At 45.8% G+C, this 21,849-nt stretch overlaps 1 protein-coding gene across 2 annotated transcripts in view; it reads left to right on the top strand.

The window, feature by feature from the left end:
* Positions 1-21,849, top strand: part of CRYBG1 (crystallin beta-gamma domain containing 1) — a 1,845,005-nt gene that overhangs the window by 1,064,555 nt on the left and 758,601 nt on the right. For both annotated transcript variants that reach the window (XM_069606577.1, XM_069606578.1), the window contains 2 exons: positions 3,773-3,808; positions 20,967-21,130. In XM_069606577.1, the coding sequence (XP_069462678.1) occupies positions 3,773-3,808; positions 20,967-21,130 (200 nt within the window). The remainder of the gene's footprint in view (positions 1-3,772; positions 3,809-20,966; positions 21,131-21,849) is intronic.

Raw genomic sequence — 21,849 nt, 5'->3', positions numbered from 1 at the left:
TTAAGCCTGTTATAAATAGCAGCTTTATTAATGGAGCAAGCACTGAGCAATTGGTCAAAGCCTCATTTAGATTCTATTTAAGAATGGGGCTTTTATATCACCATTGGAAACTTGCAGGAATTGTCTGTGATATGATATGGCATTTATAACGTGCCTATACACAAGTGTTTCGAGGGTTCCCTGCAGCCCTTAGCAAGGGCACTATTCAGAATCCAGCTTCTCTCTTGGATAAAGGTGCTAAGTTGTGGGAATCTTAGGGCTAAAATGTTGAACAGAATGAGACACTTTTTCCACGACAGGTAAATGCGATGTCACTACTGGCACGGTACAATTTACCAAGCTGGAAAGCTTTAGAGAAATGTGGAGAGCTGCTTCTGGCTGAGGCTCGGTAGGAATTTTTCTTTTGGTTGTCAGAAGGCAAAGACGCGGTTTTACAGCAGTTGCATGTTAATAAAGATCTCACTGACGCCACATCCAGAACTATGAACACTCCAGTTTGCATGAAAAGGCATGCCTATCTTGAAACCTCTTCTCTTCATGCTTCTTTCCCGGTGGTGCTAACGGATTTACCCTTTGATCTGGAGGTCGGAGGGGGCGGATGAAGTACTTACACCTGCAAGACTAATCATTGTATTGAAAAGTTGTTAAGTGCCACTTCTCTACCTGCCAGATTGAGTTTTCAAGCCTTGGTAAGATTTTAGTGCTGTCAAAAGGAGACCATCGGAGAAGGACGCTACTCTTTGGTCTCCTCTTCATCTTTTTTTGCCAAAAAGAGTAGATTTTGCTCAAGACCCAAGCCAGCAGTCTCCTCCTCCACCAACCAGGACTCTGCTCCCAAATCGGCTTGTAGTGGTGGTAATTGTAATTGTTTATTTGTAAAGCTCTTATGCACAAGTGAAGTGCTTCAAAGCGCTCCAAGATGGGAAGGGAATACAGTCACCATTCTAAAGATTGGGCAGAGAATGGGGTTGAGAGGGAAAGGACATTCAGAACAATAAACTACAGTAGTAGGCCTGGCGATATTTCATGTTGAATGGTGGTTGGTTGTCACTAATACGCCTATGCTCGAGTGTTTCGGGTACAATCAAGGAAGGGAGGGAGACAGAGGGAGGACAGGACAGAAAAACCTGCTAGGCCTAGTACGTTCAAGGTCGTGCAAGTGCGCGGACAGGAAGTGCGAGGGATGGGGGGCAGTGCGCCCTGTCCAGCAAGGGCCTGGGTTAAGGGCAGAGTGGTTGTCCCTCTCATGGAGCGAATTCGGAGTGCAGAGGCCAGGAGGCAAGTGCAGGACTGGAGGGGGCAGCCTGGCACCTGTGGGGCGCTCTGGAGGTGCACCAGGTGACCAGTCAGCCAACTGAGCAAGTTGGGAAGAGAAAGAAGGAGGGGGAGTAGGGGTGAAGAGAAAGGAGGTTAGCATGGGTGAGGGAGGGAGGGAGAGAGAGAAAGAGGTAGAGAAGAGGAAGGAGGTCCGGCTCAAGACGGAGAGAGGCAGGGAAGCTGTTCCAGAGGGAGGCACCTGCAGAGGATAAGGTTCTACCCCCATATCTCTGTTTGGAAAAACATATCTTCTGCAGAGAGTTGGAGGAGGCCCAGCGGAAGGGCTCTAGAAGGAGAGTATTTAGGAAGAGAGCATTATAGATAGTATGGGCCCCAGCTCCAGAAAGCCTTGTGGATTATGCAGAGGGACTTGAACGTGACCCTTGCAGCCACGGGGAGCAAGTGGAGAGATTTCAGTGCTGCAGAGATGCGGTCCCTGGGCTTGAGGACAAGGATAAGTCTCACAGTTCTGTTCTGGATAAGTTGAAGAGACTGTTGCAGTAGTCCAGTCTGGAGAGAGCCAGGGCTCTGGAGACAGTGAGCGTCTGGGGGAAGGTGAGAAAAGGTAGAATGCCGTTCAAGAGGTGCAGCTGATAGTGGGACTTCTTGGACATGTACGAGATGTGAGAACCCTGATTTTGGGTCTGTGCTAATGCCAGGTAACCCCTAATGTCTGGTACTAGCCTAGGCTGATAATGAGACCCTAAAGACTGTAGCCTTCTCTATTGGATTCCCTCTGGGGATCAGTAATGGCACCTTATCCTACTCCTCCCCAAACAAATTAACATTAGTTTGTGTCTTGTCCCAATCTTTCTTTTGCTCCTTTACACTCTTTTGTTACTTTCCCTAGTCTTTTCTTTTTCTTTTCTTACCACTATCTTTGCTTTCCTCACTACTCTCTCTCACGCTCTCTTGTTCTCCTTTCTTTGCCGTCTCCCCTCCGATCTTCTTCACTCTTATCTCTACCTCGTCTCTCTCCTGTGTCTCCCCCTCTGATCATTCTCAATCTTCTCTTCACGCTCTCTTTCAGTGTTCCCCGATCTCCTGTCTTCTCTCTCTCCCTCTGCTGCCTCCCTTTGAGTCTTACACTCTCTTCCTCTGATGTTTCACACTCTGCTCCTGACTTCTTCTTCCCCCTTACTACTTCTCCACCCAATGCCTTCTGCACCCCTGTCCCTTCTCTTCCACCCTCATTTCCACTATTACTCCTTCACGCTTTCGCACTCAGTCTCCACTTCAACAACCTACAGTAATTTCTCTTCCTTTCCCCTCACCTATTGCCCTTTGAAAAATACTCACCTCAACCTTTTCACTCATTCACACCTCTTAAAGTCAGTACCTCACTTACACTCTATTCCACAAACTCTAACACGCTTTCATCAGTCTTCTCCATGATTCTCCCTCTGCCTGATCTCTGTCTGCCACCTCTGCTTCTGACTTTACCCAAGCACTGATGATCTTCTTCTGGCCCAATGAGTCTTCTATACCTGACCCTTCCTGTTCACCGGTTTCCTCCCTCTTCATATTAGTGCTCCCGTCCGCCTGACCTCTCAGCCAATATGGCTTCTTGGTTGCTCCTGCAGCTGGGTTATAGTGTACAGAATCTTTAAAACCCCTTATTAGCCCTGCCCCCCTTTTTCCTGCAGCAGTGTTTGAGGTGTTGTTGCACCCATGATCCAGCTTCTCTGGTCAACGTGGTTGCCGTCCTGCTACCCAGGGAAGTATGCGTTTTAGTCGGTACCCTGGAGGAGGTGATGTGGGTGAGATTTGTATGTGGTGTTTTTGTTCCCGCTTGCAGGGTCTCTCTGCTGGTAAGAAACATCCTTCTGGGGCTGGTCGTTATGAAATAGACAAAACATGTTTGCCAGACATGAGGCTACAAGGCATGGTGTAAGAGAGGACAATACACAGGTATTCTTGGCACAGAGAGGGACTCCAGAGAAGTGGGTGGGTTGAGGATAAAATGGGGGATGTGGCGCTCGGCTACATAACAAACACTATGGGAATATTAGGTGAGATGGCCCTGAGGCGCTCTGTCAGAAAACCATTCAGAAATATATGCTTATCCTTAAGGTCTTACCTATAATCTTCTGTTGCAGGTTTCTCGAAGAAAGCCCCATTTTTAGAACTGTGTTCAAGGCATGAACCTAAACATGACCAAATTAAGACTAATCAAAATGCAATTGAAGCTTCTACCATGTCAAATTAAGTACACATACAATTAATTTGTTTCATTCGATATTATTCAAAAATGTGTGAGGGAGAATGGCTTACAGGGCATACAGTGTAAGCTTGAATTGAATCATTGATTTCACTAATTAGTGTTAGACGAGCCTGACAAAGCAGGCACTATGCACGAAATTCATGGTAATTTATATTTTTCTGGAAAAGGTCTCTGTGTATTGAGAGGTGTTTCTTTTATACAACAAAATAACCCATTTTGTTTGTTTCCTAGGGTGGCCGGAAAGTTGAAATACCAAATGAACCAAAGGTAAACATATATTAAAGCTGTTTTTATATTGTGTTTGCAATTGTCACACTGTTTACATTAATTGGTTTACTTTGTGCTTTTGGTATATATGGATTAAAAAAACTAGTATACTTAATTTCTACACAATCATCAATGTAAAATCAATATAACATTGACATAATGTATATAGTAAACGAAATCCAGATTAGTTTGTCCAAAACTAGATTCTACATTTTTATATTACCAAGTATGTTTTACAGTAGGAATTCGATTTACGTAATAGTATAAGGAGAGTTTTGATTGTATTAAAGGTGCACAGCATTATGATTCAATCTCTTTAATTGTCCTGTAAGCAGCAGTTAGGACAGTTTTTCTTAAGCCAAGGGCTTAGTAAAACCATTCAACCGAGACAGTACAAGACTCCACTCTTAGTATAACGCTGTACCACCTAAGTATATGATAAGCAGCCAGGCTTATCTTAGGAGAGAGAGAGGACTGTGGGAAAGTGCATAGAACCTGTAGTATACCGAGGTTTCAATAGAAACACTTACAACCAGAAGTATTGTAAAAAATAAAGGTTTATTATAAATATGAGTAGGCCAAGTTAAGTCTTGGGGTAAGTACTGGTTAGAGTCATACACACATTTATAAAAATACAACACAATGCTTGAAGGTACACAGAATAAAGCATAAAGCATAAACCTTCTTCAGAATACCTAACAGTAATTCTATGGAAGTCAAACCTTATCATACACATTTAGTATATGCCGTACCTATTCATGGGTGGTAAAACCACAAGTTACCTTTAGGTTACTTTAGAGTAAGTCAAGGGTAGTAGACCCTGTCAGCCATACATAAACCTGTGACACTTATCAAAGAAATCACATAATCAAACAACCCTGTCACCAGGATACTTTTCTGAATAGTGGAACACAGATTCAAGGAACAGTATATACCTATAACTACTTTCAGGATAACAGTTATACTAGGTGTGAAAGAATGTTTGGTGAAATATACACTTACAGTTGCTTTTCAGCTCAGTGGAACACAGTCTAAGATCAGCAAGAACTCTATACACTAATTTAGAATTGAACCAGGTAGACCAAGGTCAAATAACCTACAGAACACTTTTTAAGAATGTCACACAGCTATTTTAGGCAGGTAAAACGTAATGTTGTAATATACTATTGCAGTTGCTTTACAGTTCCGTGGAACACAGATTAAGGTAAGCAAAAACTCTTAACTTGTTTTAGGATGGCACACAGCTAACTCAAGTTAAGTAAAACGCATATACTATTTCAAGGAGCTACCAGCAATTTAACGGTACGTTTAACCTAAGGCAGACTTATTCTGGACAGGCTTACAGCAAGTCGGGTGAAGCAAGAGCCAGTTGGGAAACTTATACGCCTATTCCCTGAAAGAAATAGTTAGTGAAACCAACAGATTTACTTTTGGGAAAGAGGCACAACCAATTCACAGGTAAGTAAATTAACCTTGTATATACTTTTCACAATAGCACAACGCACATTATTGGTAAGAACTTTGGTAAATATTATAAGGAGCTCATGGTGACAACAGTAAAGACAGACACAAGTGATCACATTTCAAGGGTGTTTATTAAACTGTAAATGCAGGGTGGAAAAACCCCTAATCTAAACCTAAATCTAAGATGGGAGCGAGCTTCAACCATCAAATGAAAAATAAGGCAGTCCTTGCATCGTGTCAAAATAAAAGGGCCTATACTAAAGAAAAAACCTATTGCCAATTCCTTACACTAATTACAGAAGGAGTGTGGGAAAGGGTTTCAATAAATAAAGAAAGAAATGTTCACAAATGATATGTCAGGATGTGATTGCCAGGGTTCTCCCATCCCGCACGTTTTGAGCACGGGACAAGGTAGGACCTTGGAGCACAGCACACGCTAAAGCTTTCCCCTCACGAGCCGACAGTTCCGTTCCAGTTATCAGGTTCTCCGATGGTTAAGTCTCTTTAAAATAGTCTCTTGCCTTCGAGGGCTTGATGTGTTCAACAACAAACAAACAAATAGTTCTGTTCCACGTGTGGCTTTGGGTGACGGCTTCACTCCTGGGTCCCACTCTTCTGGGTGCAGACCCCTCACAAATCAATTGAACAGTTCCTTTCTCACTGAACCTTGGGTGATGACTTTCCACCCCTGGATCTCCCTCCTCCGGGTTCGGACCCTTTTTCCAAAGCTGGCCACCCTCCTTCAGGTTGATAGTGGCTATTCTTGCATTCACAAGTCTTAATATCTTTTAAAACAGTTTTTCAGGTTTTGCTCCTGATTATCGGCTTCCCTCTGTTCCAACTTTTACAGTCAATTCACTGTGGACACCCCTTCGTCTCGTTTACTTCAATCCACATACTATTCTTGTTGTCGGCTTCCCTCTGCCCGGTTCACTCTTGTCAACTTCTACAGACAGTTCATTATGGGACTTTAGATTTCGCCCTGTCTCGTTAGCATCCCTCCTTCTAGTTCACTCTTGCCAACTTTTACCAAACAGTTCACCATGCAGGCTTCATCTCACTTTCTTTCACAATCATCTGTCGGTAAAAGACTTACGACGGTACAGATGATTTTACAAGACCCCTGTATGACCACTTTGACCTCTCTTCACCTCTTCCCAAGTCCTTCTGTTTACGGTAGTCTGTTATCATCGGGTAATCGCCCAGAGTTTACTGCATGAGCACCCACTTGGTGCCAGACGCCTCTGTCACGGGTGTCCCCCCTCTTTCTCAGTAGTTTCTTTAATCTCTCTTCAAAGTTCAAATTCAGCTGCTTGCTACTTTTCGTTCAACAGAGTTTGGTCTCTTATCGACTCTCCCCTCGACTCACCGTTTGTGATGAAACGCTTGGCTTTCTTCTCCTTGGTGTCAAGGTTGGTACCACCGAGACAAGCATCTCTCCCTGGCTGGGTAATCCGCGCAGGATGGTCTTGTATACCATTGACATCTGCTGCAACACATGCTGGCCTTTTTTCGCGGCCTTATATTTCCATCTGCGGAGGTTTCAAAGGCCTGGATCGGGAAGGGCAAGGTCACTTCTCTCCCTGTCACCCTCTCAGTATTCGCATCTTTCTCCTCCTCTTGAACTACCACGCTGAGTTAGCTCTCACGTCGTGCAGTCTGCCTTGCTCGTCTTGTTCTCTTGGGCTCCATCTTTAATTCCTGTTGTGAAAGGAAAGGGCCGTCAGATGTCTGTGATTCTTGTCAATTGCCTGAGTTTGCCTGACCTTTGGGTTGGGACATGTCGGGTAAACAGTTTTCGAATCAGTCCGTTGTTTTTCACTGTAAGGGAAGCTGTTTGTGTTGTAAAAGGAAGGTGGTAGAGTTTCAGAGTATCCTGCGGGATATAGAGAGGAAGATGTGTTGTATGGGATTATAACCCTCGTGATGGTGGTGATCTCGGAAGGGTGGTTTTTGGTAGAGTTCCTGAAATGAGTAAGAGGGTTTGTGGGAACTGGAGTTGTTGGTCACATTCAACTTGGAGTTCTGAAAATGATAATCAGAGGGACGGGATTGGTAGGGTTTATGAAACATACAGGGATAGCCGGAATCGTGAATTGAACAGAGGGGATTGTGGGAACAGTAGTGTAGTGTTTGGGCAAGGTAGATTGGGTGTTCGCGAATGAATTATCAGAGGGACGTGAAGAAAAATGATTGGGCATATCCAGGTAGAAGACCGCAGCAGGGATTCTGGGAGTTGTGGTTTTTGATGTGTATACCAGATACAGAGGGGTTGTTGGATCCTAGTAAGGGAGATTCATTGGGTGAAAGGGAGGTAGATGTAGAGCAGCCTATAAAAGCCACAGGGACTTCATCCTCCTAACCTTCTTCCCAGGTATAATACCACAGCTCTCCTTGGATATTCCCCCAAGCATAATCTCGGGCTCCCCTACCCAGGTGATCTTTACTCGCTCGTCCACCTCCAGGGTTGGGATCAGAGAGCGCCAGCCTATCCCTGGCCACCTGAATAAGGGATTCTCGACGTTTACTTGGGAGAATATCCTCAGGTTTCTCACACTGTTCACTCTCAGAGATGCAGTTACCAACCAACTCTTTCACGCAGAAGTATTTGTAAACACTTGTTATGTTTTTCAAGACAGAATTATTTACTTATCCAGCCCTTCCCTATTCTATTGCATGGTTCACTCGGGTAGAAGGAACCTATTGGTATAGGAACCAGCTGTTTGCTAGGTGAGATATGGTTCAGTTGAGTCAGAGTTCCTGTGGAGACTGTTAAAACAAGTAAGTATTTCACTTTAAAGTTAGTTAGGTTCCACAGACTTTTGAGAAGACACCCTAGGAGGATTCCAGCAGTGGGCCTCTGTGAACTGGATGAAAGGACTCCTGTTAGGGAGAATTCTCATATATGTGCTAATTCCCTTCACCTTAGAGACCCCCAGTAACTTTTCTGGATTTTTGAGGACTTGACCTGGAAAGAGTGTGAGCCTTTTTCCCACTCTTTCATGTATTTTGATGTGTGTTTTACATCTGTGTTCTTTGATTATGGAGTTTAAGATAACTCCATAGGCATCATCTTTTCATGTATGTGTCACAGCACTCTCAGTACAGTGACAAAGGCGGGTCTTTTTAGACTTCCCACAGGTTTAAATTTCTTCTCTGGGATAAACTAATGTTTCCCAGAGAATGTAAAGTGAAATTGACTTTAGTAGTCTTTCCAAATTCATAGACACAGCACACACTATCTTACAATGGAGTGCTGGAGGGGTTACATAGTATCCCCTGTATCTAAATACTCATGTAGCAGTCAAATGCTACCCTTTCCTATTGGAAAGGCTGGTGGCAGTGGTTTTACAACAAACTACCATGATTTTTCCTGACCGCGACACCGCTAGCTAAAAATTACAGGAGCCATGTTTTTGAAGAGGGCGCCTTAAGCCCCTTTGTTTAAACAGGTCCCGGTCTTCTTTTTTCGCCGTTTCTTTTTGGAAGGTCCTTCTAGTGTTTGTCTCTGTGCGCCAAACCAGGTTTGGTCCCTTTGTTCGTATGCCTTTGACGGGCTTCAGGACTGAAGACTGCCTCTGGCGTCTGAGTGTCTGGGGTGGGCAGGAAGTGAGGGAGGTGCCCAAAACTCCCTGTGCTTAGTCTCCTAGGAGACCCAAATGCACTCTGACGTGATTGGCCGGCTGACTGTCCGGCAAGGACAGCCACCCTGCTGGGTGAGTGGCAGCTAGGCTGGAATGAAAGGGAGAAAACTGTTTAAAAGTAGAGTCTCTTGGACTGGAAAGCAGAGTCGACCACTGGAACGAAAGAACCGAAGACGAGCTGGAAGAGGAAGGCTGCTGCAACTCCTGGACCATTGGTTTGCCCGGTGAAGCCCTACTGCAGGTCCGAATTGTCAAACTCCATTCGACAGACAATAGCAGAGGGCTTTTTCAGGATAGGGATCATAGTAGCGTGTTTGAAGGCGGAAGGGAAGGAGGCAGAGGAGAGACAGATGTTGAAGAAGGAGGTGAGGTAAGGAATAAGAAGAGGGTAGATTTTGGAAATAAGAGGGTTGGGGAGTGGGTCGGAGGGGGCAGCAATAGGGTGAGTTTTGGACAAGAGAAGGGAAACGTAGGAAGGAGTAACCGGGGAAAAATTAGACATGTAAGATGTAGGAGGGGTAAGAGGGGAGAGGAGAGGAGGGGAGTAAGAAGGAGAGCGAAGAATGTTTTTTCACAGCGTGAGTATTTTGGATGAAAAGAAGTTAGCGAAGTCAGGAGGAGAGAGGGGAGAGGTAGTAGAATGGTCAGGGGTAGGCTGGGAGAGAAGACGAGATAGGGTCTGAAAGGTGGGGGGATTGGGACTGGAGGAGGTTAGAGTAGAAGGAGCGTTTAGGAGTCCTAAAGAGAGTGGTAAGAGAAGTGGGCTTGATTAGCAGGCGAGCGGAATTTGAGCCAACTTCATTCAAATTCCCCCCGCCCGGGTTATATTAGTTTGGTAAAAAAAATTCTGTAAGCTACCAGTACTTATTTGAATTTGTATTTGTTTTGTCGGGGCAAGTTACTGGTTCTGTCCTCAAAGCCATGTCATCAGCAATAAATGTGTACTAGGCAGAATGTATTTAAAATGTAGGGCAGATATTTGATCATGGCACAGTTGGTCAGGGGGGACCTGTTTGATGTCTGAAAATGCCATCATTGGGCAAAATTCAAGTATGCATCCAGCTCTATCACTGCTACATCAACAATGCTACTTCGAGATCATGGAGCTTCATCGTTAGAGTAAATTCAAATATTCCCTCAGTTGAGCCACCTTTGGTCAACCAATGCTGTTTTATCCCATGTCTATTTGGGTAATGTGATGAATCCCATGAGAGGACAGTGGGGATATCCTATCTCACAATCCCTGATAATTCTTGAATTGACAATTGCTTTTTGTAAAATGGAACAACTTAATGTTACAATGGACTTTAGTTCCCATAATACTGAAAGTCGTGGGACAAAACAGGAGTTCAGAGGCATTGGGGATTCGGAATGGTGGCTATTCAAAGGTGCGATATAGTTGTTGCCAATTGAAGCACCGGAGTGGTATATTGAAAACCCAAGATGAGACCCAGCTGTGTTATGAAGGTGAAGCAGCGGAAGAAATTTGCAGAGCAGTTAATGGCCATGTCAGATGTGTAGCTGAGGAAGGTACAATCATCCGAGGTGCAGAAGCAGCCACCGAGAGAAGCCTGCTCGCAGGAGTCACCTCGAGGGGTTAAAACAAGAACTGCAGAGTGCACGCAGCAGAAAGCAGCATACTAGAAAAAGCCCCTCTGAGACGTGCTTATAGAGCAGTGTGGCAGACTGGTGAAGTCGCAGAAGATCAACGGAGCTGCCGTTGCTCTCAGGGACCACTGTACAAATTACTTGAGGCTTGAAGAGGTGGGAGCGAAAGCCAACTGAACGCAGAAGCACCTCTGCATACCCTAACAGCCAATGGGACCCGCCGCAGAGAAGTGTGGTGAGTTGGCAAAGAGCGAATGCTGACTATGGAGCACTCCGAGCATGAAAGCCGTCACAAAACCATAGTTTTGATTCTGATACTTGTGAATCTGCTTAGACTGCTCAGTGACTGATTTCCACTCAGTTTAGGCCCTCCTGCCCAGCCTCACAGTAGGGAGAGTGGGGCACTGTTAATACTGACTTTCTATCGAGAAGGCCTCTTCGTTACCCCTTCTCTTCTCTTTTCTTTGGTTTGGCTGCCGTTTCCCTCTGCAATGGAGAGGATACCTTTTAAATTTTGCACGTCTTGCAACAGCAAATTTCCTTGGAAAGATACTCATTGCCAATGCAATAGGTGCCTCCTTCGTGATCACAATGAGGGGTTTTGCAAGACCTGCAAGCTTTTTCAGCCGAAGACCTTTAAAGACAGTTGCACAAAACGGTGGGCAGCCTACGCAATGCAGGCCAAGAGTGCCTCCCCCGCCGACGCCTTGTCTGATTTGGAGGCCACATGTCCGTTGCCGGCCACCGACAAGCATGCCACCGCCAGTGCAATGCGGAAGTCACACTCTGGCGACAAGGACACACACGCTCTACCTGCTCATAAGCACTCAACCCCTATGCTTTCCTCGACGTATCCGCTGAGAAATCCGTTGAAGCCTGCGGGCCCGTCGAAAACCTTGGGTGGACCAGAGATCAATTTGAGGCCTGTATGGACAAAATGGCAAAGTTTATTAATTTCTCAGGCCAGTTTGATGATATTTTCAAATGCCATAGGTCTGTTGAATCCTGTCCTGTTCCTTAGAAGTTAGAGACTTATTTCACCAGTGGCACAGTTTGCATCCGTAGAACACCATCCTCTGGATCCCCAGGTGGATGTATTTCTGGACGATCCGGATGACCCCGACCAGGGCATCTACTGTATCCCTGACCCTAGCCATGCTGCTCAGGACCCTGCCTCTCAAGACCAAGACTCTGACTGGGACCCCGAAGATGATATGGGCATGTGGCAGTCTACACCTCCACATAACCCTGTGAAGATTTATTTTGGACGCTCCTCCTGTCTCAACCCAGGGACTCGTGGCCCATCGACGATCAGTTGCTTTTTTAACAATCTTCTCGAAAATGCTGCTGATGATTTGAAAATCACCACCCAAGAAGCTGTCCCTGACTTTGTGGAGAACATCCTTAAAGAAAAGGTCCCGGTCAGCCAGGCTATCCCCCTGTTGAACTCGGTGAAGAAAACGCCTAGCCCGCTCTTTGTTGACATCCTCGTTCACTCGTACTTTTAACCCTCAAGTGGAGAAGATGTTCTGCCCAGCAGCATCAGACCCTCTGTATTTCAGGGGCCATGCTGTCCGGGATTCCCTAGTCGTCACAAGATCACGGAAAAGGGCAGCAGTGCTGCCATCCTTGTCCAGACAAGGATTGCAAAAAGTTGTACACTTTGGGCAAACGTGTCACCACCTGTGTTGCCTTTTGTACCTGGATTGCCAACACCACCATTCTCCTAGAGACCTTCAGTGATGTTCAATCGGAATTGTCCAAGAGGGCCAACAGTGTGTCCCGGACCGCCTCCCTCCCAATTCCTAGCCGTAGTTGCTGAAGGATGGCAGGTCATGCAGAATCACCCTAGACTCTTCCGAGACAGCAGGATGCGTCCTCGCACAAGGCACTATTCGGAAATGACACATCTGGCTGAAGAACGCAGGATTTAAGCCAGAAACCCAGGCCTACCTCATCAATAAACCGATGGAGGGTGCCGCCCTTTTTGGTAAGGTGGTCGATGAGGCTTTGGAAACCACTAAAAAGTAGCATGAGACTTTAAAATCACAATCCGATCTCGGCCAAACCTTTTGCCCAGCGCGGAGCTTTTAATACCCGTCGGCCCTTTTGCGGGCAGTCTTTCTCCCGCTCCCCATCAGGACAATACAGTTCAGGAGGAACTCATTGGTCTTCCGGTCAGAGTGCCTAGGGTGGTTATCAGTCCCCACAACAGCATGGAATTCGATGAGGGAAAGCAGCCTCAACCACTAAATGACTCAGTAGTACGGGTCTCCTCCCATATTTCCCCGGTCAGGGGACGCCTAACATTTTTTACACATGCATGGGAGGGGATCATTTCAGATCAGTGAGTACTCAAGACTGTCGCCCACGGGTACTGCATCAAATTCCTCCAGCCACTCTGCTACCATCCACCCAGGAGCGACAACTGTTATCAGAGCTTCCGCAATTCCTTTTGGGAGATGTCCAGGTCCTTCTAGAAAAGGGAGCCATTGAAGTCGTCCCTCATTACCAGGTGAACAAGGGTGTTCATTTAATATACTTCCTTGTACCCAAAAAGGATCTAACCATGCGCCCTGTTTCAGATCTGCGTCCTGTGAAAAAATGTCAAACCTCAGAAGTTTAGGATGACGACTCTTCAGGAAGTAATCCCACTGTTGCAACAGGGGAATTACATGGCCACATTGGACATCAAAGATACATACTTTTGTATTTCAGTGTTGCCAGCGCACAAATATTACCTCAGGTTCAAGATAGAGGACGTCCACTATCAGTTCAAGGTTCTTCCCCTCAGCATTGCTTCATTCACAAAGGTGTTTACAAAGGTTCTAGCGGTAGGAGCGGCTCACCTGCGCAGGCAATCCATCCCAGTATATCCTTACCTCGACGAAGACAGTAGATCTTCCTTTCAATCTGAGGTTCTCTATCAACGAGAACTCCCGAGCCAAGTCGAACAGTTTCTGGGAGCTTTAATTCGTACAGAAGATAGCCTCATCTTCCCCTTCGAGAGGGCCCAAAACATGTTGTTCCAGATCTCTGACTATGTATCCAGTCGCTGAGTAACCGTACGCAAAGCCATGTGGCTGCTGGAAGTGATGGCATCTTTCTAGTTTCACATGCCCTTCTGCATATGTGCCCCATGCACGAGTGTCTCTCGAGCCAATGGTGTCAGGCCAGTGGGACGATCTAGTGGTTGTCTCGACAGCCCTCGTTCAGTCCTTGCAGTGGTTGGTCGAAGAGAAACCTTCTGCACGGGAAACCTTTTAACACCCCCGCATTAGAAGCCACTCTCACCACAGACGCATCTCTTTCGAGGTGGGGTGCTCACCTTCTTCAACAGACGACCTGTGCTCCCCATCAGTAGCGTCCAATCATAGCAACCTGTTGGTTCTACTTGCACTGGTCAAAGCCCTAAAAGCCTTCCAAGCACGCCTGCAGGGGAAGACAGTTCTTGTCCTTACCGACAGCACCACGGCCATCTGCTATCTGAACAACCAGAGGGGCACTCACTCTCCAGGGCTATCCAAACTGTCCCAGAACATTTGGAAGTAGGCACTCAAACACATGTTCCTACTATCACATGTTCCAGGGGAACACAATCTTCTGGCAGACATGCTCAGCAGAGACTTGCACCTACCCATAGAGCACAGGTGGAGTTTGCAAGAGCACATTCTACTCAACGTCTTTGCAGAAAGCTTACCCCCCCTGTGTCACGACGCGTCCGTCCTGGAAACTGTGGAATCGATGGAGGAAACACTAACGGAACCATACACTGCGGTCTAGTGTCCGGACTGCCGTGCCACGCCCCCTGAGGCTCAACGTTATCTACGCACCGAACAGCTACGCCGGTGCGTTGCAACCCTCCGTTTCCGCTTCGGGTTAACAAGCTGAAGTTCCTTCCTTCGCGCTCCGTGTGAGTATTTCTCTGCCCTCCAGCTGTTTCCCCGCTGGGGTTCTGTCTCCCGCATTCCTCCGCCTTACCTTGCTTGCTTACCTTGTTTGTCTTCCGTCCCCGCTCTGTGCTTCTCTTCTCTGGTCCATGTACTACAACTCTCGTTTCCCGCTTCCCTTCGTGTACGAATCCTGCTTCCACTCAGCTGCATTCACTCACCTTCCGCCTTGTTGTGCCTGGATTTTGCTTCGCTTTGTTTGAGTCTTGGAAGAGTCTTTTGGGAATCACGTTCTACGCTCTCCTGCATTCCATCCTGCAGCAGTTAACCATCACGCCAGGGTTTTTTCCGGCATACGCCTTTTTCCCTGGAATTAGGGGCGGACTCCCTGAGGGTCCCACTGCCGAGCAATCTGCGAACTGGCAAGGTGGCCTCCAGACGAGTTCGTCCCAAAACCTACAAGGAGAGAGAAGAGGGAACTTGGAGAAATAGAAGGACGATATCTACTGAGAGCTCATCTGAGGAACAAGAAACAGGTGAGAAGGAAGAGAGGGAGGATCCTGGTATTAACCTTAACAAAGAACCCCCTAAATCTGAGACCCTGATTTAATAAAATGACATATTTTGAGAAATCATCCAGAAGTTATCAACCTTAGATTTGTGAGCCCTCACATCGCATTGCACCAGAGTAATCTAAAAAGCTAGGCCTTATGAGCGATATACTCTGTCTTTTCTACTTGCTGGTGCACAGCAACCCGCCCATTCACCAATTTCTATTTTTGTGTTACTCCTGCCACATGCATCCAAGTGCCCTGAAGAGTGTTAATATATGTTCCTCACCACTTCTTGCACCAGTGGTCTTTCCGTAATTGTTGACTGGAGGACAGTCATAAGAGGATCTTTGCATTTCATGTAAGGTTCTGGGAACTAGTACCTCTGGGATTGATTCTCCCCAACAATTATTTTTCTGATTAGGACCCGGCGACGGGTTGTGGTGGCTTCCCCTGCCAACCAGAAGGCTCAGAATGGGGGCTTTACCACACAGTAAAACCCCTGCTCCGAGCCTCCTCAGAGCTGGAGGCTGCCATTTTCCCTCTCCAGGAATCGGGTAAGTGCGATTTCCCCCACGTCCCCCTCCCCACCCCCAACCACAGCCCCCTTTTCCACATCTCCAATTCCACCTCAATCCTTACTCCACCTACTTAGGTTTCTCGACATGTCCGTACCATGGCAATGGCCACCAAGGAAAGGAAGAAGGGACTCCATGTAGTTCCCTTCGCCCCATCCATGGTGGCCATCTTGATTTGTAGTTTTTCTTCAAGTTCAGAAACGGCAAACACTCCATTTCTCAATTTGAGAAAAACACTATTAGAGGGGGGGGCATTACCGGTTAGATTTTGCCAGGGGGCTAATGTTAAAGCTCTCGCTTCACTCCGGCTTCTAATTTATGACCCACCACCCCGAGTCCCCTTCTGAAAGGATAGTGTACAAGCTGAACCAGGAATAAGTCACGATGATCGTGGTGGCACCAGTGTGAACTCGACAGCTATGGTTCTCATCTCATGAGAATGTCAGTCTCCCCTCCCAGGAAACTGCCCAGCCCGTACAACATACTGTCACAAGACCTAGGGAAAACACTGCATCCGTGCCCCCACACACTCAATTTAGCAGCTTGGCTCCTGAAGTCATAGAGTTCGGATATCTCCAACTACTTCAGAGATGTTTTGACATACTTGAAGAGGCACGGAAACCTAACACCAGGCACTGTTACTCCAAAAAGTGGAAACATTTTGTAATTAGGTGTAACTCTATGAACATCAACCCCATTGACTGTTCCCCTAAAGCTAAAGGGCCTCTTTACGAGGTTGGCGGTAACCCTGTAACACTGAATCCGGCGCCTGACTTCCTGGTGCCACCAGGACATTACAAGTCCCGGCGGCACGGGAAGTCAGGCGTCGGATTTTGTAACTTCCCATTCCCATAGAGTCGCATAGGACTCTATGGGAGAGGGGGGACGGAAGCAAAGGCACCGTTGCTAACTGTTCCGGTGCTTCTGTGAAAAGTCTGCCTGCCGGCCGGTCTCGACAGCCCCGGCAGGCCAACTCGTAGTGTGGCAGTCCGGAAACAAGGGTGCCGGTAAGCTTACCGGCACCCTTGTTTCCGGACTGCCACACTCGTAATTAGGTCCATAGTCCTTTATCTAACACACCTATTAGACTCAGGACTTGTTTCTAAAGGTCCACCTTGCCACCCTCTCTGCGTATACCACATCTCAGAGCAAGGTTTCATGGTGGATGATTCCTGTGATCAAAGGTTTCATTGAAGAGGTAAAAAGACTTCACGCTCCTATTTCGGAACCTAGCTCCGGATGGGACTTGAATGTTGTTCCCACAAGATTAATGGGACCTCCTTTCGAGACCATGCATACGGCTAGTCTTAATGCCCTCACCTATAAGACTACCTTCTTTTTGACCGTTACCTCTATAAATAGTTAGTGAACTGCAAGCTCTCTCCGTTCAAGACCAATTTGTGACCATTCATAAAGACAAGGTGGTGCTGCATACAGACCCACGTGTTACGCCTACATTCATCTCTAAGTTCCATGTCAATCAATCAATCGAACTTCCTACTTTCTTTCAGAACCCCACTAACTCGGCTGAAGGAAACCTCCATAGACTAAATGTTAGGCGGGCAGTAGTATACTACCTTGAAAAGATTAAACCACTGAGGAAGATTAGCCAATTCTTTGTCTCTGTGGCAGCTGGTACCAACCTTGGGTATAAGTCTGTATTACACAGTTTTTGGTAGCGGAGCTGAGCAACCAGGCTTATCGCAAGAGGGAATGTGAGCTGTAAGGGTGTTACACAGAGGTCTCCAATCACAAGTATTCAAATAGACTCTTACACTCAGGATTTCTTGGTAAAACACTTATTAATTTATTTCACAGTCAGTTATAAAACATCATTCACTAGGCAATGTATATTACACAAAAATATACTTTAATACTTTACATTGTACGGTTCTGAGGCATTTAAAATACTTTGAAGGAGGAGCCAAAATGGCATTCAGAGTATGTTGAAGTAGAAGCAAAAAGGCATAAGTTAATAAAAAGATTACAATTACTCTTAGACAGTGCAAATAGTTTGAGTTCACCAGAGGAATAGATTCAATGCAATAGGTTAGGCCAAAGTCAATGGGCTAAAGTCTTGTATAGGATAAAGCAGTTCTGGTAGTTAAACGGAAATGTCTTTGCCAAAGTTCTCAGAAGTAGTTTGCAAAAGAAACATTCATATGTTGGGTCACAAGCTGACTAGGCCTGCAAGTTGGCAAAGTTTCAAGCACTTTCGCAGTAAGAGGTAAATTCTCTTGGTCGGGTTTTCACAGTACCTTACAATGAAGAAAAAGAGGCAGCTGATGATTTCTGTTCCTGCAGATCTCGCTGTTCCGGAGCCTCAGTCGTGGGGACAAGAGGGAGGACGTCGGGAGACTCGTACACAGCACTGGGACTGGTCAAAGCTGGCACTTGGCAAATCTTCAATTCCGGTAGCTGTAGACAAGCACATAAACTGGTGTCCCTCTCCCTGGTTATTCGGTTTCCTGCAGCACTTTGAGGAAAATACCACCAGCTCCGAGAATGGTATCCAGGTGGCTTACGAGTTGATTGGTCCCACCAACTCAAAGGGAGAAGTCGTTCTTGCAGGGCTTCTCTCTCGAGATGAATTTAGCGATTCGACCTGCAGCAGGGCTTCACCGGGCAAACCAACAGTCCAGGAGTTGCAGCAGCAGTCCCCTTCAAGCTCGTCTTCGGTTCTTTCGTTCCAGTGGTCGACTCTGCCTTCCAAGCCAAGAGACTTTCCTTTAATCCAGTTTCCTCCCATTCATTCCAGCCTAACTGCCACTCACCCAGCAGGATGGCTGTCCTTGCCAGACCGTCAGCCAGCCAATCACGCCAGAGTGCATTTGGGTCTCCTAGGAGACTAAGCACATGGAGTTTCAGGCACCTCCCTCACTTCCTGCCCACCCCAGACACTCGGGCGCCAGAGGCGGTCTTCAGTCCTGAAGCCCGCCATAGGCGATGGAACAAAGGGACCAAACCTGGTTTGGCATGCAGAGACAAACTCTAGAAGGACCTTTCCAAAAAGAAATGGCGGAAAAAGAAGACAGGGACCTGTTTAAACAAAGGGAGCTCAGACACCTTCTTGAAAAAGATGGCGCCTGCGATTTAACGCTACCGTTGTTCGCGGTCAGGAAAAATCGTGGTAGTTTGTTGTAAAACCACTGCCACCAGCCATTTCGAGAGGAAAGGGTACCATTTGACTGCTACATGATTATCTAGAAATAGGGGATACTGAGTAACCTCTCCAGCACTCTATTGTACGATAGGGTGTGCTGGGTCTAGGAATTTAAAAAGACTAGTAAAGTCAATTTCACTTTACATTCTCTGGGAAACAGTTGTTTATCCCAGAGAAGGTATTTAAACTTTGGGAAAGCCTGAGAGGCTCCCCTGTGCCACTTCACTGAGGGTGCTGTGTGACACACATGAAAAGATGATGCCTATGGAGTTGTCTAAAACTCCATAATCAAAGAACACAAGGGTAAAACACATTCAAAATACATGAGAGAGTGGGTAAAAAAGGGTCACACACTCTCCAGGTAAACAAATCAAGCCCTCAAAATCCAGCAAAGTTGCTGGGAGCCTCTAAGGTGCAGGGAATTAGCACATTTTTGAGAATTCTCCCTAACAAAGGGCAGTATCTTATGTTCGAATTCAAATATATTTACTTAGTTTAGACACCTTTGTTCAAACCATGCTCTTTTTTTTTTTCCTTATGTTTCGTTTTGGGCGTGCGGTCATCCAAAAACTGCATTTTGCATGGACAAGCCATTGTTAATCTCACAACAGCATTACTGAGGCATTATGGACTTTAGTGTCTGCTATTTGCATTGATATTTATGGTCCTGGATCACATCAATTGAATAAAGCAGGTAATACCTGAAGCATGCTTCAATATTATCTTTATACCCAAACCACAATTCCCGTTGCATACTAAGACAACTGAGAAGCAGTAAAATAACATGCATAATGGAAATTGAATACTTCTGCTGAAGACAAACCTTCTAGCAGTCACAGTGCCACATTTTTGTCCCACCTGGAATTGCTCTACAGACAGTCACCTTGTTTCAATCCAGCAGTGTGTTTTAATTTTAGTCCGTTGTGAAGAGGCAGCACAGTAGTAAAAATAAGTTAGAATAGCATCCCGTGTTTAAAATGCAAAATGGTGGTCAGTTCATATTTATAAAAGAAATGAAGCAGGTTTCCAAACCAAGCTCTTAAAAGCTGCTGCCTTGCTCAAGTTGAGCATTAAAATCTCTATACTAGCAATGCCATGCTCTTAAATAACATGTACCATACATCACTAAACTTATCGCATCATCTTGGATATGAAATTGAGTACATTTTTTCTCAGCACAATAGTTATTGTGACATGTTGGGTATGGTTAAAACCTTGTGCGCGTGCAATGCAGATTGCTGCTAGGCCGAGACATATACATTTGATAAGGGCACGCCTGTGAGTTTAGTAATTAACTCTATTAGCAGCCCGACATGTTACGTTGGGTGCGAATTGTGTGTTTGAGAAACACTTTTAAAACAATTTTCTTTGGGGAAAGGGTATGGACAGCTATGCGCCCCTTCATCAAGGGGCGGTTTCTTTGTCTGAGAAGGCTATCATGGTCACGTGTCAGGGGCTCAGGAGTGAGTGGCATGTCGCTGTAGCATGGAGGAAAACTGAGGCAGCAATAAGGTAAAAGGCCCAGCTAAGTGCGTACCACCTAGGTCTGCGTTCGGAAGGGGTAGCGAGGAAGGGGGTGGGCTCGTAGATGGGGTGTCAGAGGGATTGGGAGCTGTGCCGTGGGGGATACTGGCGTCTGTAGCACGGAAGCTTCTTTAATCTACCTCTGACCCCGCGTGGGATGGAAGTGATGGGCTTGCTCCCTGTGTTGGATGCTACTGTACTTTGATCCAACTTTAAAGAATATTGATGAGTCTATTGATGACATGCATAAATATATTTGAATTCCTAAACATATTAGTTATGTCCTGGAGTGCATTTAGAAGTCAGAATAAATCAGGAACACTGACAAATTAGGAAAACCAGAGGGAAAGATAAAACTCAATATTCTACTCCGAAACATTACTTTCTCTAAAAGGTTTTAAAACATGTGACTCTGGCTGTGATTTTACTCATAATGTGGTGATCTAGTTCTACCTACAAACAAGAGCTGGGTTCTGCATGATCATAAGTAACAGAATACTGTATGCCTTTAAGGCGTTGTTTCAAATGGATTGTTTTTGTCCTTCTAATACTCCTTTACCAGGTTGCTTTGCAGATGTTTCAGTTTTGAAAAATATAGGTTGCAAATAAAGCAGTGTCTTCATTTCATACACTTGTATAAAAAACTTGAGTGACTTGTTCTGCGCAATATTTTATACGCTTATACGTCCCGAGTAGCCATGGTGATAACGGATACCTTTGCTTCATTTCTGGGCAGCTTTTTGTTTATGAAAAGCCTTTCTTTGAAGGAAAGGAGTTGGAATTGGAAGATGAAATGTTCAGGATACCTGAAGACCAAATTAATTCCGGGGATGAACAATCTGGACAGGGGAAATTGCCTCCCTTTTCAACTGTGACATCCATGAGAGTTTTAGGAGGCGTGTAAGTAATCCAAACACCACATTGAACATTGAATATACAGTTAAGCTAATTATGACAGTTGTTACCAATCTTGTGCATTACATGGGTCTCCTTTTCTGATGTTTGTTAATCTGCTCGGAATCACATGCTGCGTGTATTGTCCGACATCTACTGATAACCGCAGAGTATTGCATCTTGTCTTTCAAGGATCGAAAGGGGACGTCGACATGGGCGTGCCTGTTACACTCTCCCTAATGTGATGTGTAGTGTACCCAAAATCCCTCACACGTCGATGTCCCTCAGATTGTTTTTTTCCACCCAGCAAGAGCTGGAGCTCTTACCAAATTGCAATATTGTTATATTTCCCGACCTTTAGATGATCATCCCCTTTTCAACGGTTGATTCCCGAACCACCGCTGAAGACAGCTAATGAACAGAACTTCGACGGCTGGCCTATATAGTAGTGAGAGTGGGGTCTGAGGGTTTCTAATCGTTTCAAGAATGTCTTTCCTTCTCCCCTCTCTTTGTCCCTTTGGTTCTGTCATCACTTTTAAATTCCTGAGCTGTAGAAAGGACACCATTTAGTTTTTGCCCTTCCTGTAAGGGAAAATTCCCATGGAAAGACAAGCACCATAGATGCAATAAGTGTCTTCCCCTCAATCAAGAAGAGGCGTCCTGTGAGGCCTGTAAATTCCTACATCCTAAGACTATTAAGGAGCGTCGAGTAAAGCGGTGGGCAG

Source organism: Ambystoma mexicanum, chromosome 4p, assembly GCF_040938575.1.
Source record: "Ambystoma mexicanum isolate Mex_15411 chromosome 4p, UKY_AmexF1_1, whole genome shotgun sequence".
Lineage (NCBI taxonomy): Eukaryota > Metazoa > Chordata > Amphibia > Caudata > Ambystomatidae > Ambystoma > Ambystoma mexicanum.
Note: the sequence above shows the minus strand (reverse complement) of the source record. Positions and strands in the feature narration are given on the sequence as shown.